The 27,092-nt window shown below is 47.4% G+C and overlaps 1 protein-coding gene and 1 pseudogene across 1 annotated transcript; both read left to right on the plus strand.

Annotated features, from left to right (window-relative positions):
• The first annotated feature begins 1,141 nt into the window (after positions 1-1,141).
• Positions 1,142-3,288, plus strand: LOC123089224 (protein FAR1-RELATED SEQUENCE 5-like; annotated as a pseudogene).
• A 10,263-nt stretch (positions 3,289-13,551) lies between these two features.
• On the plus strand, positions 13,552-15,261 carry LOC123093303 (alpha-amylase isozyme 3D-like). The gene is made up of 3 exons (XM_044515225.1): positions 13,552-13,693; positions 13,769-14,707; positions 14,790-15,261. The coding sequence occupies exons 1-3, from the start codon at positions 13,598-13,600 to the stop codon at positions 15,069-15,071; spliced, it is 1,317 nt and encodes a 438-aa protein (XP_044371160.1). The 5' UTR covers positions 13,552-13,597; the 3' UTR covers positions 15,072-15,261.
• The last annotated feature ends 11,831 nt before the right edge of the window (positions 15,262-27,092 follow it).

The following is a 27,092-nucleotide window of genomic DNA, read 5'->3' on the forward strand; positions in this document are numbered from 1 at the left end:
CCATGTATGCAGGACTACAGCTGCCATGCACATAAAATCCAAGTTTTCATACTGAAAAAATGAGCTGGTTGCCATGCATGACTGCTGCAACTACTGAAAAACCAGTAGTTGCCATGTTTGTTGGACAGTAGCTGCCATGACTAGACAACTACAGTTGCCATGCATGTCGACATGCAGACTAACATCTTGCTTGTTTGAATGATGTCATGCCAAATCACTTGAAGTTGATGTACTTCGTTACGATAAACATGTCATTCAAGCAAAAGATCTTACGCTTGTCCCTGTTTTTTCTATTACAGGGCCTACGACTAAAGTGAACAGCGGCGTAGGGGCATCTACTGCGGGAAGCTCTGAGCCCACGGAAGACGCGGTCCTCCAGCCAGCCACAAGTCATGCCGCAGACAATACCGAGTCAGAGTCAAAAATGGCAATCATTCCTGCAATGCCGACAAGCACCCCTTTGAACACAAGCACTGGCAACACTCAAGTAGATCAAACTGCCGCCGATACTGAAGTGAATGATGAAACTGACGACGAGGCACAAGGGGATGAAGATGATGGGCAATCAGAGATCGTGGTACCTCAGCCACCGTACGTTGGGCAAAGATTTGAATCATTCGAAGAAGCAAAGGAATTCTACCAGACATATGCAAAGTTCCATGGGTTTGCGGTCAACACCGAATACCATAGGAAGATTAAGAAAACAAACAAGTACAGCAGAGGTGAGATGAGGTGCCACAAGGCACGAAGGAACAAGAAGGGGAAAGGTGTTGTGCCTGTCGTTCCGGAACAAAAGAGAGGGATCATTCTCAAGACGGGATGCCCTGTCCGATGTAAGCTAAACGTAGATGGAACACAGTATGTGGTCACTGACTATTTTGACGAGCACATCCACAAACTCATAAAGAAGTTCGACCTGGTAAAATTTCTGACCGCCCATAGAGGATTCACCCCCGTCGAAAGGCAATTCGTAAAACTGCTACATGATTGTAACGTCGATCCATCAAGAATGGTCCAGATACTATCACTCATCCACAGCAAAAAGGGGACTCTGAGTAGCATGCCCTACATACCAGCTGACGTCACAAACCTACAGGCAAAGTACCGTAGAGAGAGCAAGTTGGCTGACATAGAGGCCACAATGGCCTACTTCGATAAGAAAGCGAAGGAAGATCCAGATTTCTTCTACAGGATAAGGTTAGACGATGAGGACCATGTCAGGAACATGTATTGGGTGGATGGTGCTGCAAGGAGAGCCTACAAACATTTCCGAGATTGCATTTCATTTGACACGACGTATCTCACTAATATGTACAAGATGCCATGCGCTCCGTTCATAGGAATAAATAACCACAATCAGTCGTTGCAGTTCGGCTGCGGGCTCGTTCGGAACGAAGACACGGATGGGTACGTTTGGCTGTTCAAGACCTTCTTGGAGTGCATGGATGGACTTGCTCCGATGAACATAATAACAGACCAGGATTTCAGCATGCGTGCAGGCATAGAGGAGGTCTTTCCGTTGGCAGTGCACAGGCACTGCAGGTGGCACATTATAAAGAAGGCTGAGGAGACGCTAGGACCGTTCTTTGCTGACCGTCCAGAGCTCCACAAGGCATTCGAGCTGTGCGTGGACCACAGCTTGACGGTGGAGGAGTTTGAAAGGAGCTGGATGGCCATGATTGAAACATATCAAGTCCAAGACAACGAGACGCTTGCTAGCCTGTGGGAGAAGCGAATGTACTGGGTGCCGGCCTACTTCATGCAGTGCTTCTTCCCCTTTCTGCAGACTACGCAGCGCAGCGAGGGGTTCAATGCTGTTTTGAAGCGGTACATGAGCCCTGGCAACTCATTGCTACAGTTTGCCAAGCAATACACAACTTTGCAACAAAAAATTCTGGGATCTGAGCTACAGCAAGAAGCGACCACCGCGCTAAAGCAGCCAAAATTGCTAACGTATTTACCGATGGAGAGGCAAATGAGCAAGATATACACCAACAAGATTTTTAACAAGTAAGTCAGTTGCGTTACAGTCTTATTTGCGCAAAAGCACTAAGGCAGTAGGTGCCATATGTAGTGCAATGCAGTTTCCATGACATGCAGTTGCCATGTTTAATGAAATACTGTTTGACATGCTTACTTAGCTCCAGTTGCCATGTTCAATGAAAATTTTGTTTGCCATGCTTGCTCGGATGCATTTTCCATGTTCAATGAAGTGCAGTTGCCATGTTTAATGCACTGTACATCCATTGGGGCATGTTGGTATGAAAATGCCAACATCAACTGATAAATGTTATATTGTCGACACATATGCTGAAATGCAATTGCCATGTTTACTAAAATGCAACTCCCATGTTTGTTGAAAATGCAATTGCCATGTTTACTCAACTGTAGATGCCATGTTTAATAAAAATGCAGTTGCCATGTTTTATGCAATGTGCCTCCATTAAGGAATGTTGGTGTGGAAATGACAATGGCCAGTTGAAAATGTACTATAGTTGCCTTGTCTAGTTTACTACAGTTGCCATGTCTGGTGTACTGCAGTTACCATGTTCAAGGTACTATATTTGCCATGTTCAATGTACTATGTTTGCCATGTTCAAACAGAATGTATTTCTATTTCCATGACAACATAAGGTGCTACAAAAAAAGAGCGCACGATAGTTTAACAAAAAACACACAAAACTTGCAGATTTCAGGAAGAAATAAAGCGTGCCAGCATGTTCACGGCTTTCCAGGTGGACGAACATACGTTCAAGGTGTGTTCTATTTTGGGCATGTCAGATTCAGAACCTGAAGACCCGAACAAAGGAAGGAACTACTTCGTGAAAGCCTCGATTGGCCAAGGCAAATACTACTGCCAATGCTGCAAGTTTGAATGAGACGGCATTGTGTGCTGTCACATACTAAAAGTAATGGACATGAACGCTGTGACACAGATGCCCCGCCATTTCATAAGGCGGCGATGGACTTGGGATGCTGACGACACGTTGGCGCCGCAGAAAACAAACGCAGTTCTGGCTGTGCATGACGGGAGATCGGAGTCAACCATGGAAGCCGTGAGGCATGTTGTGTTGACAAAGAATTATGCTGAGCTAATTGATGAAGCGTGCAAGAGTGATGAGACAGCGAGAGTCGCAAAAAAACACAGGAAGGCCCTGAAAAGAGAGCTAGAAGAGGAAAGCTGAGGAAGCCTTACACAGGTTCCCCCGCACATCAAGTGTGCCTTCGTCCACGGGGCCATCATCTGAAAACTCAGAGATAGGATCTGGAACAGCAAGCACACAAACCCAGGTCAGGAACCCACCCCGTTCCATCACAAAGGGTCGTCCAAGAGAGATAAGGTACAAATCGGGATTGGAGATTCAAGCAAAACACAAGGAAACAAAGAAAGGGACGGGCAATCTATAAGCAAAAATTGGGGCGCTGTGACATGGTCCTTGTGGACATTTTGTTTTGTACCCCTAGATGTTATGATTTTTTTTAAATTGGGAGAATGACTCTTGAGGAGCATCAGAAGTTGAAGGAGAATACATTGAATGGATAAATGTAGTTGCCATGTTATGGGTACTTGATCTGCCATGTTATGTGTAGTTAATCTGCCATGCTATTTTATACTAAATATGCCATGCTATTTTATACTAAATATGCCATGTTAGTTGTACTGGATCTGCCATGTTAGTTGTACTGGATCTGCCATGTTAATTGTACTGGATCTGCCATGTTAATTATGTTGGATCTTCCGTGTTGTTTGTACTGGATTACTGGATCTGCCATGTTAATTATGCTGGATCTGCCGTGTTGTTTGTACTGAATCTGCCATATTAGCTATATTGAAAATATGCCATGGTATTAGTAATGACTATGCATCACATATATTTCCATGATAATTCGACGCGGTTTAGTGACACATAGTGTGTTGTGTGCAATGTATGGGAAACAAGTTGAAAAAAGCGTAACGTGCATCAACCGCAGGAAAGGTTGTGGCTACATGATCAACCTACATGCTAGCCGGTGCAGTTAGCGATGAAAAAGAAGAAGCAAAACAGCCAAATGAAAAACGACGATGACTTTCACTAACCTTGTCTGATGAACTACATTTGCCATGTTTTAAAACATCATAGACGCATTTGAAACAGCAAACTGGTGCTACAAACGATGAATCCGTAGTAATAATGATAAACATAAAACATATCTGCTGTCATGCCTAAAATAGGTTCACATCCACACAAATATTATAGAACCTATTCAAATGTCGCTCACACACCACCACTACATAATAGGCTACGCGGGGTAGCAGTCATAACATAGCACACGAACATAGTTTTTGACAAGAACAAAAGAGATAGTACCTTACATTCCTCGGCAACAGAATGTAAGGTTTGCGTCCGGTGTGTAACTCCACGTGATCACTTGTACTTCTTGATGACTTTCTTGACAGCTTCCTCCACGAACTCGCGTGCTCCGGACCGCTTGTTGAAATCTTCATTCGTCAACCAGTTCCATGTGTAGATTTTACGGAGCTCAACGATCGTTGCAGCTGTGACAGCGGGGACAAGTCTACCTTCCCACTTTGCAAAGTATTCCAACATGTGAAAGCCACAGTCCATCCTGTACAAGAAAAAGAGTCAGGTGAACTCGCAAAAGAGGACAGACATAACATCGATAAACTTCAATTCAGATGTAACAAACAACAGAGGGGTGGGATTGATGTAAATGGCACATGAAGGAGGGGGGGGGGTAGGAAATTACGTGTTCCCTTGATTCGTGGTCGCCACGTACTCAGTCGGGAAATGTATGATCTGGACCTTTGAGTTTTTGTAGTGACGGTTCGATGTCTCTTTGACGTTGTTGATGAAGAATCCAGCATGCGAAGTAAGGTCTGCATCAACTACCAAATGCATTGAATCAAGCACCTCAAAGCGTTGGTTCTTCAGGTCAAGACATATCGTATAGTGGTGACCACACTTGTCGTGTGGGTCATGTGGTGCAAGCTCCTGGAACATGGGGAACATGACCTGCATGTAAAAGTGAAGGAAATGAGAAGCAGAGTTCACATGAAGAACATCAGGGGGACAAAAAAATGTAGAATCACGTAGAATGTTTTAGTTATGGTTGGGGTAGTTGAAAGAAAGTTGCCGTCCATGTATGAACAAAATTTGCCGTGTATTTTACTTTGAAGTTGCCACACAGTTTTCACGGGATGCAAGAAATCAAAAAGTCAGTTTGCACGGCAGCTGATGCCACATGAAACATCTGCCACATAAACAGAGTGCATATGATGGCAAAAAACCATACCATGTGAAAAAAAGTGCAAAACAGGAGAGGAGAACTCACATATTTCTTCAGTGTGAGCTTGAATTCACCGTGTTGAGCAAAATTCTTCCTCAGGATTTTTTGGTGGAAGTCACCATCCCATATTTTGCAGGTCACACTGTAATGCATGATTGTTTTGTCGGCACACACATCCGTATAATTGTTGATGTAGTCAATCCCACATGCAACTACATTCTTCGACACTTTACCGTTTGGCCTCACGGACTCGGTAAGATCACCCAGGTCGACATACGTCGCTTCGCATTGAATGACCTTGGTTCTGTCCAAACATGAGCTGTATGAAAATGATATGACATGAAAGAATCATGCCTACTAAGTAAAAAAAATGAAAGAACTAAAACGTAAACGGATCATGTATAGAAAGTACGAAGAAGATGAATGGTAAAAAGAGAGCAAAGCAAAATGAGAGATTATGTGGTGTGTTCATTTACGCTTTCAGCTCCTTCATGTGCTTGCTGCTGGCCCTCACATTTTCAAACCGCTTGACAATATCGTACAGCTGGGTCTGTTCCTTTGTGGCCCTGAATTCGGGCTTGTAGTCTTCCGCGGGAGGTGGGTGAACTATCCTCTGCTGCCTCACAGAACCAGGGGTGGCACTCCTAATGGTATCCTCAGATACCGTATTTGCAGACACGTTGGAACTTGATTGCCCCTTCCCTCGTGAGGACCTCCTCTGCAATGCTGCCTCCTCAATCCTGCGGTAAGCTTCATCAAGTGACGGTGAAATCTCCTCAGGGGTGCCTGCAAGGATCAAAAAAGTGGATTAGGATACCTAGAAATCAAAAACATATGGATTGTGAGAAAGATAGGGTGCGTGATGTGAAATGTAGGTACAAAAAGTGGGGAGTTGCCATGTGTGGTGCAACTACAGTTGCCATGTCACAACAACAACAGTTTCCATGTAGTTGCACTGTAGTTGCCATGTCACAGCAACTACAGTTGCCATGTTGTGTCAACTCCACTTGCCGTGTGCTTGCCGTATGGAAAAATGCAGCGTGGAAACAAAAAATGCAGGTGACATGATGCAGCAAATCCAGTTGCCATGTATATTGCACTGTATTTGCCATATGACAACAACTACAGTTGCCATGTGGTTGCCCAATGTAAAAATGCAGCATGGCAGCAAAAAAAATGTAGGTGACATGGTGCATCAAATCCAGTTGCCATGTCATCACATATCAGTTGCCATAACAAGTGAGAACCCCAAAAAAATATGATTGAGACAAAAGTAAAACTACAAAGATGTATACAAGAAAATGACAAAGCACATGATAAATGTACCTTGGACGATCGGCTCTGCGAACTTGACAGCCTTCCTGTCCTCAACCATTGGCTGCACCATCATTGCGGGCATGCCTCCAGGAAAAGCAAAGGCAACTGGCATAGGATCTTGAGCCACTGGTTGATCTTGACTGATGCCAAGGATGAAGCTCGGTGGGGTGAAGGCCATTGGGTGCCTCTCATGCCTACTGGCCGGACCGCGAACAACTTGCGGGGCAGAATCCAACGGTGAAAGATCAACAAACATATCTTCTAGATCAGCCGCTACAGAATCATCAGGCTTGCCAATAGGGCGGGGCGTGCTGTCAGTGGTGACGGGCGTAGATTTGTTGACAATCCTCTTGTTGGGGCTATAGGAGACACCGATGTTGATTGGGAGTTTGGAAGTGCATAGATTTAAGCTGGGGATTTCCACTATGGGTAAAGGCGCAGTCTGCTCCGGACGTTCACCTTCATCACTCGTGCCCGGCTTGGCATCTGCATCAGTTGTACTCTGCTCTTCTGGTTTCTCCATAACATTGCTTTTGGCAGTTGGCGGGAACAGTGTGGACGCAGGGACGTAACCAGACTTATCTCTGCTGCTCCTAGCTGCAGCTGGTGTGTTGGATACGACTGTTGATTGCTTGCGGGGGCTACGATGCCTAGGTGGAAGACCAGCACGCGGAACAGTGGCCTGAGCAATATCTGCACCGCTAGGAGCTGGAGCTGTTGTGCCAAGACTCTCACCTGCAGATGACATATCATTATGAACTGCTGCCTCAGCAACTTCTATCTTGGGCACAGGAGTGCCGCCACGCACGCGCTTGGAATCAGTGTCAGATGAGCGGGAATCTTCCTTGCTTAGGTTGGTCTCGGGGGCATCCACTTCAACACTTCCTGATGGGGTGGCGTGGCTAACAGCAACATCCTTCATTGCCAGCAGAGTGTGCAATATTTCAGCGGTCCTGACAGATACCGACTCGTCACTCCCCGATGTACGGATGCCCGTTGTTCTAGCCTGCACATTTGCAGCAGGCGGAGACGGTCGACCACTTGCGTCAGAGTTAGTGGGAACAGTTGACGATGCAACAACAGTTTTGTCGCCTGGGGCCTCATGAACATCTGAGTTGCCCCCTATTGACAACTTTGAATGAAGGCGTTCGAGTGGGTCCCTACTGATATGCTTGGCCCCGCGTGTAGAAGTCTTCTTCACCCTGCAAAAATGAAAGCACATGAAAAAAGGTATTAAAAATGAACAAAGAATATTTGCCATGTTTCAAATGTAAAATAAAAATGAAAAATGAGTGGAAAAGCTTGTAGTTGCCATGTGAGGGGAATATGAGTTGCCATGTGGCATAGTTAGCGGTTGACATGCAAATCCATCAATAGTTGCCATGTTGGCCAACTTAAAGAATGCTAAAAAATGTCTGATCTGCTAGTAATGCAATTTCAAAACTAGGTATGGGATGAGATCACAAGCCAATGGAAAAAGATGGCAGTTGCCATGTAGGCTACAGTAAGAGTCGCCATTTGGCCTAGATGCAGTTGCCATGTAAAAACAAGTAGGAGTTGCCATGCACTCATAAAAGGGAAGGAAAATCATTTTGAAAAAACAGCAGTTGCAATATGGGGATGATGACAGAAGCCCATGTGACAAGCTAAACGGATGCATTGAAAAATCAAAAAATATAGCACTATGTCAATGAAAGCGCGTGGAAAACCTACTTCTTGACTGGCTTTCTCAGGTCTGGCAACACGACAGGATCCCCGGTGTTGGACTCGTCGTACAAGGAGAAGACCTGGTAGAAGGGATGTCACCAGCAATGGGGGCACCTTTGTTCAACCGAGTAGAAGCACGGGTTAGCGTTGGTGCCTGTTTCTTCGTAAGTGCTCGTCCACCAGCTGTCGCCTCACTACACGTGTAATATGGAGGAAAAAAGGGTGGCAATTATCAGACAGCAAACTCGTTGCCGCGCTTAGTAAAATCATTTGCAAAAAGGGATCATTCTGTTCCAAAAAATATAGACAAAACAAAAAACTAAATTTAAAGTCGAACCTCCTCCTGGCAGCTACGGGATCAGTCCTAGACCTCTTGCCAGGAGAACCCTGCCCAACATCCTCTGGATCCCTCCCCCTCTTTGATGGCAACACCCCCTCGCCTCTCGCAGCTGTATGTTCTTTGACTTTCTCCGGTGGGGGGACATATGGTGCATCCTTCCCCTTGTTAGCACCTGCAAAAAACTTCAGCATGTTCATCATCATCGGTGTCCTCTTCCGCATTCTCCATGTCATCGTCATCATCCTTGTTGAGACCAGCGTCTCTATCTAGTTCATCTTGTGTGTCAGCAAGCTCTTGGAAACTGTTGTAGTCATACCGGCCACGACAACCAGTTGGCCGATGTGTCCGTTCTGGGACAAACAAAGTGAACTGCCTCGCAACCGCGTCACTATCAGAGCCACTAAGAGACGTCCACCCCTCAACCAACTTCCCAAGCAAGCCGGTCATTCCGTATGCAAACTGCCCAATTAGATGCTCAACAGGTGCCCTCGCCTATGCACGAAACAAAGAAGGAGAACTAACCACCCCATCATACAGTCACTTGCGCGACATAAAAAATAATCCAAGGCAACAAATAGATGTAGATCTTTTGATTACCTCAGTAGGGCAAGACGGAGCTGAGTGCACGTCCATTCACTTTCCAAAGTTTTGAGGCCCCCCAAACACGCTGTAGTCTATAGCATGCTTGGCCATCAGCTGGAAAAAACAAAAAAAACAGCTAGGATGTAAGAGAGAGAATGTAAGTTTCAGCACAAATGAAAGAGTTGCCATGTGGAGTGAGACATGGATACAATACGCAGGCAACCATGGATAACAAAGGTAGTCATCTCTTACGAACCACAGACGGTTGCCTCATGTCAAATTTGTAAGCATGCTGTGTGGAGAAAGAAACCAGATTTAACCTGCAGTTTTCCATATTTGGTATCAGTTACCCTGTCTGCGGCAAGCACAGCCTTGACAGCGTTGATAGTCCATGCAGAAACAACAAACTTGTGCGTAGGCGGCGGGCCTCCTGTCCCAGTAAAATCCACGGTGGACAGATCAAGACAGTCGACGTACATGAGATGATGTACAACAATTTTTCTAAAAAAGAAATATTAGTTGCCATCATGGCACTTTTCGGAAAAAACCAGGATAATCTATGTTCCCATGATAATGAAGTTGAAGTGCATGAAAAATAGAAAAAGAAGAAGTTGCCATCTGTATGTGCTAATTGCCATCATAGTGTAATGGCAGTTTCCATATTGTCATGATGGCAGCTGCCATCATAATATGATGGCAGTTGCCATATTGTCATTATGCCAATTGCCATATTGTCATTGTGGCAGTTGCCATCTTGTTATGATCAGGTTGCCATGCATGAATGAAAGGGTGTTAAAAAAGAGTGTTCACATATAAGACTGGTAAAAAAATACCATTAAATGCAGTCGACAACCCTTTTGGTACATCTTCCTTGAGAATGCATCGTGCATGAAGTCGGCTATGAACTTACACCAATTCATGTTCTTCACATCTTTCAGTTTTGCCTGCACCGCACAAGATTTTCAGGACAACGAGTTGCCGCATCAGAAATCGAATGGAAAAAAAACATCAAAAAGCACTGGCAGTGACTAGCTTTACACATGACATCGGATCCAAAAAGATTGTAGGAAAATAAAGTAGTAAGGATGGACCATTCACCAGGATGGGGAAGCATTTGTTGCTTGGCCGAAGAGAAGTGGTCGGCGCGAAAACAGCTGAGATGAGATACATGAGTAGCTTCATCTTAAAAACATCTCCGTGGGTCGTCATTGCCTGCAGCGAATCTGTCAGTACAGACGTATTCGCCATGGATTCCAACCCAGGAAACAAACGGGGGAATAGCGCTTCCTCGATATCGTTATTGACCTCGCACGGGACTTTCATCTGTCCACGAGGCACACCCAAAGTGCAGAACACGGATTCCTCGTTCAACGGCAGTCTTCCACGTCCCGAAATCACAAATTCCCTGGAGGCGGGGTCGTAAATCTCACCAAGCCAGTCGCATACAGGGTTGACAAGATTCGTGCACCGGACGTTCATCAGAGCCTGCACACCCATCTTAGCAGCAGCTCCCTTCTGATCGTCGGTAAATCTGTCAGTCAACGTAGTCAGTCGTTCTTGGGAGGCTTGGTTGCGAATACGTTTCTTCTTCTGCAAAAAACAGACAAAAAGGGATCAGTTGTTGCCATGTTTTGCACTGTCATGAAATTTTAGTTCATGACAGACGACTAGCAAGCTCGAGGTGGTAACCAGAAACATAAGCAGGAGGAGGGGTGTGTGCGTGTGGATAGTTACCTCATCACCCTATTTTTTCCGTCCAGTTGTCCGATTATGCTGTGGTGGATCCATGAAATCATCATCATCATTTTGATGATCACCACGAGCCATTCTGCTGAGATAGGAACAGACCACATTGTCACGGTGGAAACGAAAATGCAAGAGGTAAATAGTTGCCACCTAACAGAAAATGTCAACTAGTGAATAAAAAAAATATAACATGAACACACACACACCCCTCCTGTGATTGTCGAAAACATAAACGTGGCAAGTAAGCACATTGGTTGCATTTTCAAAAAAAAATGTACAGATCGTAAATGCACTTGAAAACAAAATGTTGAAGTTGCCATGTTAGCCCAAGATAGTACGATAGAAAGTCTCAAAATCCTCAACATCATAAAAACTAAGATGTGGCAGCTCACACCCTGTCCTAAAATACACCAATGAAATGCCATGTGTTCAGCGGCAAAAATGTGCTAGGTTGAAATTGCCATGTTAAAATGCAACACATAATACAAAAAAGCGATGAAAAACATCTAATCAAGAACCTGAAAATTGCCACAGTGTGTTCAGATATCACAAGTCATTGTGGCAAAAACACAAAAATTGCGTTTGTAGTACAATGAATTTGCCACATTGTACTGACTGTAACATGGCAACAGACATGATGTGGTCAGACAGAAAATTGCCACATGGAAAGCATATGTATGACATCTGATACAATTGATATGCAAAATTGGTTGCCATGTTATGCAGCCAATTTGCCACATTGTCTTGTCTACGGTATGGCAACAGACACATTGTGTTCACATTCTATTTGCCATAAGAATGTACTATCCATGTGGCAACAGGCACAATTGATGTGCATATTAGTTGCCGTCCAGTGCAGTTGGTTGCTGAAACTGCATTGACTACCGATTTACTACACTTTACCATTCATACAGTGTGGCAACTATCACAAATCATTCAGGAAAATTAGTTGCCACAATGAAACAACATGTTTGTGGCTGCTATCACAGTAATTCAGCAAATTAGTTGCCACATGGAAGAGCGTGTGTGTGGCAACTATCACAGTCATTCAATAATTTGGTTGCCGCATGGGAAAGCTTGTTTGTGGCAACTATCACAGTCATTTCAGTAAGTTAGTTGCCGCATGGGAAAGCACGTTTATGGCAATTATCGCATTCATTCAGTAAGTTAGTTGCCATACAGTCATGATCAAACTACCACGTTTGCCTCATACTGCAGTTTCAAAAACAACTAACTAGATCTAGGGTTCAATGGCAACTACAGTGACTTCAAATTCAACCTCAAAGTTCTCCCCCGAACTGATTGCAAACACCAATTCGAACCAATGCGCAACTAACAAACCGGGAGACACCTGCCCAATCCCAAGGCACAACTAGTGCGTGCCTCTGGACAGGCATAACCACCCCGACGAGGCCGCCGCGGCGGCGGCCACGAAACTGCCCAGTGCCACCGAAAACGGCTAGCACAGGACTCCGCCGCCGGCGGGAACGCCGACGCATCGCCAAATCGCCTGAATCTCTACGAATCTCGAGCGAGGAATCGAACAGGGAGGGAAGGGGGGAAAATGCAGGAAGGGATTGTGAGAGTTGGAGCGAGCATTACCTTCAATCCGCAGGCGCTCCGGCGAAGCCGCTCCGTTCCGGCGACCACCACCGACGGCCGCGAACACCGTCGATTCTTCCGCCTCCGCCGTTGCCTTCTCCCCTCGTCTTCTCCTCCAATGGTTTGAAATGCGAAGTGGGTTGTGCTAGTAACTGCGGGGGTGAGTAAATGGCACTGTGAGGGAGAGGGGGGGAGAGGTGCGCGACGTGTTTGACGTCAACCGCGGTCGGCGCGTGGCGTGCGGGCGCATAGCAGTTCCACCGCACGACCCCGAGTGGCAACCGCTGACCGCGGAAGGGCAACCAACGTGCGGGCGACCTGTCTTGCACACCGCACACGCGCCTCGTCCTACGTGGCGCAGAAAAATGACCGGATTGTGCCAAGATTCGTGCACAAAGTACCCAACGATGATCGTTGCGTGTGTTCGAGATGGTGAACGCCCACACGTGTGGGCGTTAACATTTCCGATATTTTGGGACATAGGGAGTAGTTATTAGCACCGTAGCCCGTAACCGGCAGGCAAAGCAAACCCGCCATTCCTCCATTGATTCCTCCTCCTCTTCCCCGACGTCTGCGCAGGCCGTATACCTGCTGCTATAGTAGAGGTGCCGCCGTATACCTGCGCGCTGACCATCGGTCGAGTCCACGCGGGGCTACCATTAATCAATAATTCTACACCTACGTGAAGTTACGAAAGTTCTACGTAAATCCTTCTCGCTAATTATCTCTGCCCCTCGTGATTTTCAGGGGGGTGGGCCCCATCCCCCTTAAGTCCAATAGCAATCCTCCACATATGCCTGCCGTTAGCTTACGTAGAATATCTTCGTAAGTCTAGCATTGCTCACCATTAATATACCTGGCGATGCCTTTATCCAGTAGTAGTAGTAGTACTATCCACATCCATATCAACTCCTCATCCATCACCTACATATATATCCCCGGCCCCGGCGGCGCAAACAACGGTCATCCTCCATTCCATTCCCTTCTCTTCTCCACAAAGACTGACGACATCAGATGAAGCATTGGAGCAGCCTGTGTCTGCTGCTTCTCGTGGCACTCTGCAGCAGCTGCACTAACTTGGTCCGAGCCAAGCCACAGATCCTCTTCCAGGTACGTCACTGTGATACGTCGTCGTCACTCGGTAGATGCTTCACTGCTGACTGTTTACTAACGCGATGCTTGCAGGGCTTCAACTGGGAGTCGTGGAAGAAGCAGGGGGGCTGGTGCAACCACCTCAAGGCCCAGGTCGGCGACATCGCCGACGCCGGCGTCACCCACGTCTGGCTCCCCCCGCCCTCGCACTCCGTCTCCCCCCAGGGCTACATGCCGGGCCGGCTGTGCGACCTCGACGCGTCCAGGTACGGCACGGCGGCGGAGCTCAGGTCCCTGCTTGCCGCCTTCCACGCCAGAGGAATACAGTGCGTGGCCGACGTGGTGATCAACCACCGGACCGCCGACAAGCAGGACGCGCGCGGCGTCTACTGCGCCTTCGAGGGCGGGACGCCCGACGGCCGCCTCGACTGGGGCCCCGCCGAGGTCTGCGCCGACGACGCCACGTACTCGGACGGCACGGGCCACCGCGACACCGGCGACGGCTTCGACGCGGCGCCCGACGTCGACCACCTCAGCCCGCGGGTGCAGAGGGAGCTCTCCGACTGGCTCCGCTGGCTCAGGACCGACGTCGGATTCGACGGCTGGCGCCTCGACTTCGCCAAGGGCTACTCGCCCGCCGTCGCCAGGACCTACATCGACGCCGTCAAGCCGGGCTTCGTGGTGGCGGAGATATGGAACCCGCTGGCCTACGACGCCGACGGCAGGCCGTCGCACAACCAGGACCAGTGCCGGCAGGGGCTGGTGGACTGGGTGGAGGCCGCGTCACCGTCGGTCATGGCGTTCGACTTCGCCACCAAGGGGGTGCTGCAGGCGGGCGTGCAGGGCGAGCTGTGGCGGCTGCGCGACCGGTCCGGGAAGGCGGCCGGCATGATCGGCTGGCTGCCGGAGAGGGCCGTCACGTTCGTCGACAACCACGACACTGGGTCGACGCAGAAGCTGTGGCCGTTCCCGGCGGACAAGGTGATGCAGGGCTACGCCTACATCCTCACCCACCCCGGGGTCCCCTGCATCGTAAGTCCTCTTCACGCTTCACCTGTACTATGCCTCTCCTCTGTACGTACGTACGTAACACATTGAGATCATGGCGATGCAGTTCTACGACCACATGTTCGAGTGGAACCTGAAGGTGGAGCTGGCCAAGCTGGCGGCGATCAGGGTGCGGAACGGCGTCCACGCCGGGAGCAAGCTGCGGATCGTCGTCGCCGACGCCGACCTGTACGTGGCCGTCGTCGACGAGAGGGTGTTCGTCAAGATCGGGACGAGGTACGACGTGGGCGGCGCGGTGCCGTCGGATTTCCACATCGCGGCGCACGGCAAGGACTACTGCGTCTGGGAGAAAGGCAGCCTTCGTGTCCCGGCCGGGTGGCACCTCTAGCCCGCACCTGCTGAGTGCTGACTGAGACACACGACACACGTCTCCCCTCATCAAATATCCATGGAAAGAAAACCCTAATCTATTACAGTTTCAGCATGTAAACCAAACCAATAACGAAAATTGCTTCCCTCTGCTATAGGATATAGGATGAATGGATGATACTGCATGGTATCACATGATTTGTTTATCATCCGTTTCAGTTCTGTACAAGTCAAAATTGTACTGTAAATGGTAATCTATCATCTGTTTATCTACACCTTGTTTTACTAACATCTCGCTAGCCATGACAATAGGCTAAAACCAAGTATAAAGTTGAAGCTTCAAAAGAGGGCCAAACACTATCGGCCCATGGCGGGGCTAGATAATATGTGCCTCCACTAATATTCTCTATGGCGCTGATAGGCGCCGGCGCGCCGGCTGAACTGTTGGGTTGGTCAAGCCCCAGCCGCCCGATACATCCTTTCTCAACAGTCTGATTGCTTCGTTTCAACACGCAGAGGAAACACGAAAAAAGGGCAGAGTGTGCACATGCCAGATCCGTGCGCTCCCCGGCCACCCGCACTAGCCCTCGTCTTCCCGTGCTTGCTCGCGACTCTTGCCACCGCGCCACCGCGCCCGTCACCCGCGCTCGCATGTCGCTTGCCTGCCGCTCGTGCCCAGCACTTGCCTCGTCTGCCTCTTCTCGTCATGGTTGCAACTCGAACACATGAGGGTTCTAGCATGCTGTCATCATGGTTGGAGCATCCCCGACGTCCCTGTCTCCGGCTCGCCGCCATTGTCAACTTGCACCGCCATGTCTAGCAAAAAAGCAAGAAAAACCTCCAGTGCTGGTTGAAGCAAAAAGATTTGCCGGTTCCAGCAAAAAACAATGATGGTTCCAGCAAAAATCTCAACAGCAAAAAGACTTCGGTAGTCGATTTGTAGCAAACAAATTTGCTAGTTCCAGTAAGAAGAAACGCTAGTTCCAACATACAATCATGCCGCTTCAAGCAAAAGTGTTTGCTAGTTCCAGCAAATTACATGACGCCGTGATGCGTGTCATATAAATGGATGTAGCAATTGAGAACATTAGTTGTAGTAAAAACTCAAACGGTGGTAGCAAAGAAAGTGATGCGCTGGTTCCACCCAAAAAACATGGTAGCAAAATAATTGATTGGTTCCAGCAAAAAACGAAGTTGGTGGTAGCAAAAATGTACAGTGGTTGTTCCAAAAACAAATGAAAATGGTAGAAAAAATTTGGGTTGGTTCCATCAAGAAACAAACATGGCGGTAGCTAAAAAATTGTTTACACTACTAGGGAAAAGGCTAGCAGCAGCGCGGGTTTTAGGTGTATCAGTAGCGCGGGGGGAGGCGCTACTAATAAGGCGCTACAGCTAACACATAGCAGTAGCGTGTGCTCACCGGCGCTACTGCTACACAAGTGTAGCAGCAGCGTGGTTTGTGAGAGCTCGCTACTGCTAATAGCTCTAGCGCTCTTTGCCTGGACGCGCTACTGCTATCGCGGCTCTGCTGCTAACTTTTATACACTCGCTACTGCTAATTTAAGTAGTTTTTTTGGCATATTTGTTTTGTATTTGAACAGGCTTTATAGAAGAATCTTTAGCACATAGAAATATCATCATGATACACGTACAAATGCCTGTAAGACCACAAATGTAATCATAGCATATACATACAAATAGTCTCATCATAATCATCATCCAACACAAAGTGATATCTTGTCATCATCTCGAAAATAGCGATACATGCAAGTCTCGAATACTTGCAACTACAACAACGTCATCCATCTAAACGAAGGTATACGTAAGAAGTGCTATCACTATGAGTGAGAGCGGAACTATGCAGTACATGAGGTGGCGGTTACGAGTCCACTCTCGCGCTAGCGTGAACCTCAAGTAACTAGCTTCTCCTTCTTGTCTGCTTTTGAAGCCTTTATGGCTAGCGCCCGTGAACCCATTCACTTGCGCCTGACACTCATGCCACTCGTTGTACACCCCGGAACCTTCCCTTTGTACACGAGATAGCAATTCCATCTCGCCATCAAGAAACTAGGTACCTGTTAGAGATGCATGTTCAAGAAGAGGATGTACAATCATATATATGCAACAAAATATACTAGAGCAACACCGAAAAAGAAAGGGTTAGCAACTAGATGCAACATACGATACGCAAATTAATTAACTAGAGGTACGCAGGTCATCGTACGCAAACTAACAAAGTAGCGTTACGCAAGTTCGGCAGGGACCATGGACATCACAAAGTTTCATCGCTACAAAAAGTATACAAGTTCAACCAACACATATCATAATCATCGGCATCATAAATCACTAGAAGTTCCATCCTTCCATATCATCGAGGATGAACCCTAGCTTCTTGAACGGCGTGAGGTCTAGACGTTGCATGCCTATGCGAGTTCGGACGTCAGCTCGCGATATAGGGCCGTGGTGGAACATCCCCTTCTCATCGACGACTTCTTTCATGATGATCGTCGCAATGTCGCTTTGGATGCGAAAGAAGTCATCTCTAAGTTTATAATCCGCTTCTCCATGAGATTCTAGCCACTTGTGGATATGATCATCATTTCTGCTTGTCGTGCGAAGCTTCTGGTGATCCGTGTTGAACTGAATCATGAGATGGACGATGTAGAATCCATCCTTCTTGCTTGGTTTTGGGACATGGATGCAGGAGAAGTTAGTTTTATGCGCGAAACCCATCTTCTTGTTCCTTTGTTTCCTGATCTGCACGTGGCCACCTCTAAAGCTGAAGCCTTGGAGATCATCATCTAGAATATTCATTATGTGGGTGTAGTCTTTTTTCTCGTAGTCTCTGGAAGGGTCAAAATACACGGCGTGGGAGACTTGCGGGTAAAGAACGATAAGGACGGCGCGCCCGTTGCTGCGGGGAAAAGACACCTCAAATTATTCCCCATATGAGAGAGAAGGAATGATTGAAATGTACGAAAGGGTTGTCCGGAACTGACTTACTTTGGATGATAAGGCACGAGGACAATTTCCTGGTCCTTATTCTGTACCATGAAGTTTTGGAGGTACTCCCTAGCAGTTTCACGCTCAAAGTCGCCGAGACTCAAGAAAGACTCGTGCATGTAGTACGGATCTGCCACATAGATTTGCGAGACTTCTTCACTCTTCATGACAGAGCTCATATGTAGCGCAAAAAGGCGGACGATAGTAAAATCAAGCCACCTTGTTAGAAACATCTCAAAGATATGGTCAAACCGCAGGAAGAACAGCTCCGCGGGTCGTGTGTCGACGTAGCACTTCCCCTCAGGCACACGAGCCGCGTATGTCGGATATCCTGGATCCTTTGAGGCTAGTAGGCTTTTCTCAGTCGACAGCACATGGTCGTGCAGTCTCCTGAGATCCCCTGATAGTGCCTCCAGCGGTTTCGGCGGTAGCATCGGCTCGCCCGTGAGATGGAACATGACCGCACCTTTCACGGGTACACGCTCTTTAGAATGCATCGTCTGGCTGCTATGTGCTCTGACTTGTTTGGAGGCAGTTACCTTCCCCAATCTCTTCCTCTCCTTTTTCTTGGGCACACCTTCCCCGATTTCTGCAGGTAGTTACAGCTGCATTGCCTGCCTGCTGTAGCAACTCATATTTGTCCTCGGCTGCTTTTTTCGTGTCCTCAACTGGTTTTTTCTCGACCGCAAGGTTCACCTTCGCATTGATGTCCGCCTGACTAAACTTCTTTTTCTGCTTCTTGGCCTCCGGGCCCTCGTTGTAAAACACCTTCCACGTGGCGCCGTCTCCAGCGCCGTGGACACGACCATATTGCGGCCGCTGGTCCAAAGGGAGTCCCTTAAGTTCGTTCAAGGCCCAGTTGAGAGGGGTGTCCCACTTGGGCCTCATCGGAGAAGTAGGGCTTTCGGCTACAAGCTGGTGTTGCTTCTCCAGTAGTCTAATCAATTTCCTCGTGATCTTGTCCGTGTAAAAAACGTTTTTCTCCTTATCCCACTTGTAGCGGGCCCTGATGAAGTCACGCTCCAAGGGGTTGGTGAACTTCGCGAAGGGGTCTGGGAGACCCGCGGCTTCACGTTCCGCGTCCTCCTTATCCCATATGGGCCTTTTACCGAGGTAGCCACGGCTTCCGAGGCGATGCTTCCCCGTGTTCCTTTGCTGAAGGCTCTTGAATTTCACAGCCTTAGCCTTGGCTGCCTCGGTAGTGCAAGTGTCCTTGAACTTTTCAAACTCCTCTTCCGTAAGTGTCAGATTTTCCTCCAGAATCTTGGACAGGGGTTCATCAGCCTCAATAGCTCGTTTCACCCTCCCTTTCCAGGAGGCCAAATCATTGCTGAACATGCCCATGGCGTGATTGTTAATCTTTTTCATCTTCGGATCATCCCACGGTTGTTCTATGTTATCATCCCGGTCGGGGAACTTGAATCTCTTGTGGAACTTCGTTAGGAGCAACTGCGTCAAATGTTCTTTACTCCTTAAGTCATCGTCGTTGATGCTCGCGCATTCCTGTAGGACGCATCCTACTTGGTTCCCATAGCACTTGCGAGGTTCTTCCGGCTCTAACGGCTCAAACTTGCCAGGTGCCATCTTTGTGATCACAAGTCGTCCAATCCCTAGTTTGTTAGGTTTTCGTATCCTCTGCTTCTTATGCTTCCTCTTTTCGGTAGCGGCATCGGGGCCGGTACCTTCCCCACTGGTCTCGGTGCCGCCATCGGTGCCGGCACCGTCGGTGTCGATGTCGGTGTCAGTACCATCATCGAGGCTGACCTGCAAACCTTGCTTAGCAGTCAAATAGTCGAGGTACTCTTGTTCACCCTCATAATCCATCTCGTCTGCATCTTGGTCAGAAGGCCCAGTTTCTTCGTTGTTCGACATGTTTCCTATGATTAAGTGTCCTCATTTATTTCTAAAAGTATGAATAAATGAGAAATGACATAAAAAGAAATCTATGTGCCAGCACTCGATATGCCAACTATGTAGCACAAATCATGCCTTTATTCACGGAAAATTTCGGCATGACCTTTGCTAAAAAATGGACATATCGAGCGCCTGAAATTCACCAGAACGGAAATGAATCAACATTCCGGTGTAACATAGGCCACTCGGATCATTTTCCAAACATGACATGTCCAAACCATGACATATGCACATATCACATGTCCAGTTCAAATTTGCATATAAATTCAGCTAATTTTGAAACCTAGCTAAATTCATAACTAAATAGATAACCTAATTAACATACTGCCCTAACTAAATTAAAACCTATGTAAATTAACCGAAGAACCCTAGCAGAGAGAGGGGGGGGGTTTACAGAGGGTGCAGGGGCGAGGAGGCAGGCCCGACGACGACCGGGAGGGGAGAGGAGGGAGGCGAGGGCCGACGGGTCGGGGGCGAGCGTGCCGGGGTCAGGGGCGAGCGCCGGCGCCGGGGTCAGGGGCGAGCGCTGGGGTCGGGGTCGGGGGCAAGGGCCGGGTCAGGGGCGAGCGCCGAGGTTGGGAGCGAGCGCCGGCGCCGGAGTCGGGGGCGAGCACCGGGACCGGGTCGGGCGTGGCGGTGCGACGGGGAAAGAGAGAGTGGGGATTTGGGGGGAAAAGGCGGGATGAAGCAGGGCGAGTGAGAATTTTGGGTTAAATGGACGTAGCAGTAGCGCATTTGGACAAAACGCGCTGCTATTACCTTCAGTATCTGTAGCACTTTATACGAAATGCGCTACTACTAACTTCAGTAGCTGTAGTGGTTTAGACAAAACGCGCCGCTACTACCTTCGCTACTGCCAGTTTTTCCTTTATTTTATCCCACTTTTATTTCCCGAGGGCAGTGAACAAATGGAGGGCGATATATATTGCATCATTTGACGGTTAAATATGTATGCAAAATAGGAACATATATATTACATCATTGGACCCATGCATAATAATGGCTAAGTGTGTATACAAAATAGGAACATATATATATATATATTACATCATTTGACCGATAACATACGGTTCCTCAGTGCTGACGTTTTCGTTTTTGAGTCAGCTTCTTTCCCTTCTTGTTCGTCAAAGAATAATTGAGCCCCTCATTGTGACTTTGCCTTTTCCATGGAGTACGATTTTTCTTAGGTAATGCAGTATTTATTCTTCTTTTGACGTATACTTCATCATCATCGTCATGTTCCCTCATTGGGTTGCCGTACTGATCATAGTCTTCCTCGTTGGCGACTCCATCCATTCCAATGATGTTCCTTTTGCCTCTCCTCACGACAACACGACTGGGATTGCGCGGGTCAGTTATGAAGAAGCATTGTGTCACGTGCTTAGCGTGTACCCATGGCTCGTTTTTTGCGATAGCGTTCATGGTAGAGCTCTTGGCATCGGGTATAGTCATGGTAGTGAAAATCTGGCTTTCTCTTTCGACATTCTTAGCCCATCTGACATGGAACATAGTCGTGTTGTGCAGTCCAGAGTAGTGAAGCTCCCAGATCTCCTCGACCCTTCCATAAAATCGTTCAGTTTTGCCGTTGTCGCTGCCGGTCATGCATTCCATCGTCACCCCTGAGTTCTGATCATCACTGTCCATATCTTTGGCCTCCGTGTACAACGTGTATCCGTTGATATCATATGCCTGATAGGTTACGAGGTTGGGCGAGGGGCCATGTGCTAAGGCGTATATGAGCAATCCGTCCTTAGAGCCCTCCTTCGGGGGATTAGCAATAATATGCTCTTTGAACCAATGCAGGAAAGTGGAGTTGTGCTCTCTAGTAACTTCGGCGTCCGTCCTGCATACCCCCTGGTCATGATATTTCTTTGCGATAATTTCTTTGTGAAGTGCCATGAAAGGATCTACCTCGTCTAGGTGTTGTAGAACTACCAAGTTTGCTCTGTCAAATTCGCTGTGTCGATCTGAGTATGCCACGTGCAGTTCCCTGCGACCGTTGCAGTGACCATCTCCTTCGAGCCTCCCATCGTGCTTGTTAATGGGAAAACCAACACTAACACCAGGCGGCTGGTCTGCGCCATATAGAAAATTCTCACAGAAAGAGATGCACTCCTGTGCCAAATAGCCTTGGACGATGCTTCCATCCGGACGGGACATGTTACGAACGAATCCTTTGATGATCCCATTCATCCTCTCGAACAACATCATGTTGTGCAGGAATGACGGCCCCATGTCTATTATGTCATCCACAATATGGACACACAGATGCACCATCACGTCAAAGAACGCGGGTGGGAAGTACATCTCAAGCTCATTCAGTATCACAACGATCTCTTCCTGTAGCCTTTGGAGCTGCTTCACACTGATCGACTTTCGAGAGATGACATGTCTCAGCTTGCTCAACGCTCTCCACTGGCTTCCATCCTTCACGTGTCTCAGCTTTAGATCATCTCCATCGTCGGGCTTCTTCCTCTCCGCGTGCCAGCGCATTAGCTTTGCTTCCTTGGGATCTACAAAATACCTCTGGAGACGGGGAGTGATCGGTAAGTACCATACAACTTTCTGGGGACATTTCTTCCCGGCCTTCTTGTATCGGGAAGCATTGCACACCGGACAGCTTGTTTTTTCCGCGTTCTCCTTCCGATAAATTATGCAATCGTTGATGCATGCATGGTATCTAACGTGTGGCAGATCAAGAGGGCACACGATCTTCTTGGCCTCATCAATACTAGTAGGACATAGATTACCCGCGGGAAGAACATCCTTTAGGTACTTGAGATGCTCATCGAGGCTAGTGTCGGTCCATTTGTTTTTAGCCTTCGTCTTCAGGAGTTGGAGCATGAAACTCAAGCGGGTCACCTCAGGATTGCAACCATCATACAATGGAGTGTTCGAGTCTACCACCAGTTGCTCCAGCTTAGCCTCCTCTCTAGAAGCAGCTCTCTCAGTACTCGTCTCCTTGTGAAGCAATGCTTGAACATGAGGGTCCCGCACGATTGAACTTATTACCGACGAACTCTGCTGCGTGGAGTCCATGTCGTTCTGTCCGCCGCCATGTCCAGCTCCTTCTCCTCCGCCATGTCCGGCCCCTTCTCCGCTGCCATGTCCGGCCTCTTCCCCGCCGCCATTATCGATCATCTCTTCGTCTTGCCCCATGTCATCATTGCCTGCCTCGGCATCCTCAACATCGTCATCCTCATCTTCAGTTATCCACCGAGTATAGCCATCCATAAAACCAGTCATGAGCAGGTGCGCTTCGACACGAACATCGTCATAGGGGTCGATCCAAACTATTCCTTTGCATTTTCGACACGGACATAAAACCTCTGTCAGGTTATTTTCTTTCATGTCCTGCACCGCCGACCGCAACCACCTGTCCACCATCGTTCCACTGACCATCATGAACGTCTGCACGGTAATAATAAAACAAATTGATTATAAAAATGCGTGCATGCATCAAAGTCATACAAAAATTTGGCATGACCTTTCCTAAAAATAGGACATATATGGATCTAGAGTTTACCCGGAATTCGCCGAAACGGAAATAAATCGACATTTCGGCAAAACATAGGCAACTCAAAAGCACAATTTGGCGTCAACTCATGCCATACACACAATTTCCACAAACATATCACACACACATAAACATATTTCCATTTTGCAAAAGCATGATATTTTCATCACCTCTATCTCGAGATCGAGCACGGTGATGAGATGATGATGTAGGGAGACCAAAAGTGCCCAAATCTCTTCTTGACAAAGATAGATCTAGTTAGGGGGAAAATAGGTCACTTAAGTAAATGCTACATCTACCTAGCTACCTAATTTGGGAGGAGACAAATTCAACTAGTGGAGGGGGAAGGAAAAAGAGAAAGGAGATGCATTAATGAAGATGGTGTAGTTAGGTAGGAGTAATGAAGAGAGAGAAAGGTAGGTAGAAGAGGGAGAGTAATGGGGGAGAAGTGTTGAGGAGGAAGAAGAGTGAGAGTGGGAGGATGTGGGAGGTAGGGGAAAGGGAAGAGTGGAGGGGGAGGGGAGGGGACGGGTGGGGAAAGGTGGTGGGTTGGTGCGGATTATCAGTAGCGCGGGACGTAAAACGCGCTGCTGATACGAAAGTAGCAGCAGCGCATTTATGTCAGAAGTGCTACTGCTAACCGAGACAAAAAGTGTGTCACATTTGAGAATTAGCAGCAGCGACCTCAGAAAAAGTGCGCTACTACTAAATCCATACTAGTAGCGCGTCTTGCGGGACCGCGCTGCTACTAAATGGAGTTTTGGGGGCACTGTCGGTCGCTATTTGTAGCAGCGCGGGTATCACAAAGTGCGCTACTGCTAAACGTTTGTCAGTAGCGAGTTTTACTCGCCCGCGCTGCTGCTAATTAGCAGCAGCGCTCCTTTTTGAGCCGCGCTGCTGCTAAGATTCTGTGTATAGGCTTTTCCCTAGTAGTGTTAGTTCCAGCAAAAACTGAAGATGGTGGAAGCAAAATTGAAAACCGGTTGTCCCAAAAAGCAAATGACATGGCAGCAAAAATTTGGGTCGGTTCCTAAAAAACCGAACATGATGGTACCAAAATCTTACACTAGTTCCAGCAAAAAGCTAGGGCCTTGGCAGCAAAATTTGGGGTTTCTTCCAAGAAAAGAAAAGGCTAGATCTCCATCACTTGTCGCCGTAGTTGCAACACCCCAATGCCGGCCGCCGTGACTCTCCATCACTTCTCGCCGCCATCGGCATCACTAGTGGGTGTTGGTTTGCAGCACCGGTCCCTTATGGGGGTGATGGCGCGGGGTGGGGCAGCCACGGTGGGGGAGGCGCGGTGGCCATGGCCGGCAGCACAGCTAGTTGCCGGTGGGGGGGGGAGGCGAGCATCTACAGAGATGAAGAAAAGGGGGGAGCAGAGGTTGCGGTAGAGGAGATGCGCTCGTGCATGAGTGAAAGAATGAGTCGATGGCATTGTCCTTGAAGATAGATAAGGTAATAAGGGAAGGTGGTCGTTCGGTGGTGGGCCTAGGTGCAGACGAAGCGAGTGATAACCCACAAGTATAGGGGATCGCAACAGTTTTCGAGGGTAGAATATTCAACCCAAATTTATTGATTCGACACAAGGGGAACCAAAGAATATTCTCAAGTATTAGAAGTTGAGTTGTCAATTCAACCTCACCTAGATAACTTAATATCTACATCAAAGTATTTATTAGCAAAGTAGTATGGAATTAACGGTAACAGTGGCAAAAGTAACAGTAGCAGTTTTGTAGTAATTGTAACAACAACAACGGTAAAGTAACTAGGCAAAAAGCAATATGTGAAAAGCTCGTAGGCATTAGATCAGTGATGGATAATTATGTCGGATGCGAGTCCTCATGTAATAGTTATAACATAGGGTGACACAGAACTAGCTCTAGTTCATCAATGTAATGTAGGCATGTATTCCGAATATAGTCATACGTGCTTATGGAAAAGAACTTGCATGCCATCTTTTGTCCTACCCTCCATGGCAGCGGGGTCCTATTGGAAACTAAGGGATATTAAGGCCTCCTTTTAATAGAGTACCAGACCAAAGCATTAACACTTAGTGAGTACATGAACTCCTCAAACTACGGTCATCACCGGTAAGTATCCCGTTTATTGTCACTTCGGGGTTAATGGATCATAACACATAATAGGTGACTATAGACTTGCAAGATAGGATCAAGAACTCACATATATTCATGAAAACATAATAAGTTCAGATCTGAAATCATGGCACTCGGGCCCTAGTGACAAGCATTAAGCATAGCAAAGTCATACAACATCAATCTCAGAACATAATGGATACTAGGGATCAAACCCTAACAAAACCAACTTAATTACATGGTAAATATCATCCAACCCGTCACCATCTAGCAAGCCTATGATGGAATTACTCACGCACAGCGGTGAGCATCATGAAATTGGTGATGGAGGAAGGTTGATGATGACGGATTCCCCTCTCCGGAGCCCCGAACGGACTCTAGATCAGTCCTCCCAAAAAATTTTAGGGCTTGGCGGCGGCTCCGTTTCGTAAAACGCGATGAATCCTTCTCTCTGATTTTTTTCTCACTGAACGTGAATATATGGAGTTGGAGCTGAGGTCGGTGGAGCTTCAGGGGGCCCATGAGGCAGGGGCGCGCCCTGGGGGGGGGGGGGCGCCCCCACCCTCGTGGACAGGGTGTGGGCCCCCTCGTGCTGATTCTTTCGCCAGTATTTTTTATTAATTCCAAAAAGTTGCTCCGTGGATTTTCAGGTCATTCCGAGAACTTTTATTTCTGCACAAAAATAATACCATGGCAGTTCTGCTGAAAACAGCGTCAGTCCGGGTTAGTTCCATTCAAATCATGCAAGTTAGAGTCCAAAGAAAGGGCAAAAGTGTTTGGAAAAGTATATACGACGGAGACGTATCAACTCCCCCAAGCTTAAACCTTTGCTTGTCCTCAAGCAATTCAGTTGACAAACTGAAAGTGATAAAGAAAAACTTTTACAAACTCTGTTTGCTCTTATTGTTGCAAAGATGTAAAGCCAGCATTCAAGTTTTCAGCAAAGATTATGAACTAACCATATTCACAATAACACTTAGGTCTCATGTTTACTCATATCAATGGCATAATCAACTAGCGAGCAATAATAATAAATCTCGGATGACAACACTTTCTCAAAACAATCATAATATGATATAACAAGATGGTATCTCGCTAGCCCTTTCTGACACCGCAAAACATAAATGCAGAGCACCTTTGAAGATCAAGGTCTGACTAAACATTGTAATTCATGGTAAAAGAGATCTAGACATAGTCATACTCAATATAAATTAATAGTAATGTATGCAAATGACAACAGTGCTCTCCAGCGGGTGCTTTTTAATAAGAGGGTGATGACTCAACATAAAACTAAATAGATAGGCCCTTCGCAGAGGGAAGCGGGAATTTGTAGAGGCGCCAGAGCAGGATTTTTAAATAGAGATAATTAATATTTTGAGCGGTATACTTTCACTATCAACATAACAACCAAGAGATCTCGATATCTTCCATGCTACACACATTATAGGCGGTTTCCAAATAGAATGGTAAAGTTTATACTCCCCCACCACCAACAAGCATCAATCCATGG

This window comes from Triticum aestivum, chromosome 4B (assembly GCF_018294505.1).
Source record: "Triticum aestivum cultivar Chinese Spring chromosome 4B, IWGSC CS RefSeq v2.1, whole genome shotgun sequence".
Lineage (NCBI taxonomy): Eukaryota > Viridiplantae > Streptophyta > Magnoliopsida > Poales > Poaceae > Triticum > Triticum aestivum.

Coding starts and splice junctions, on each gene's coding strand:
- LOC123093303 (XM_044515225.1), top strand. CDS start 13,598: ATGAAGCATTGGAGCAGCCTGTGTCTGCTGCTTCTCGTGGCACTCTGC. Junction 13,694..13,768: donor AGCCACAGATCCTCTTCCAG/GTACGTCACTGT, acceptor CGATGCTTGCAG/GGCTTCAACTGGGAGTCGTG. Junction 14,708..14,789: donor ACCCCGGGGTCCCCTGCATC/GTAAGTCCTCTT, acceptor ATGGCGATGCAG/TTCTACGACCACATGTTCGA.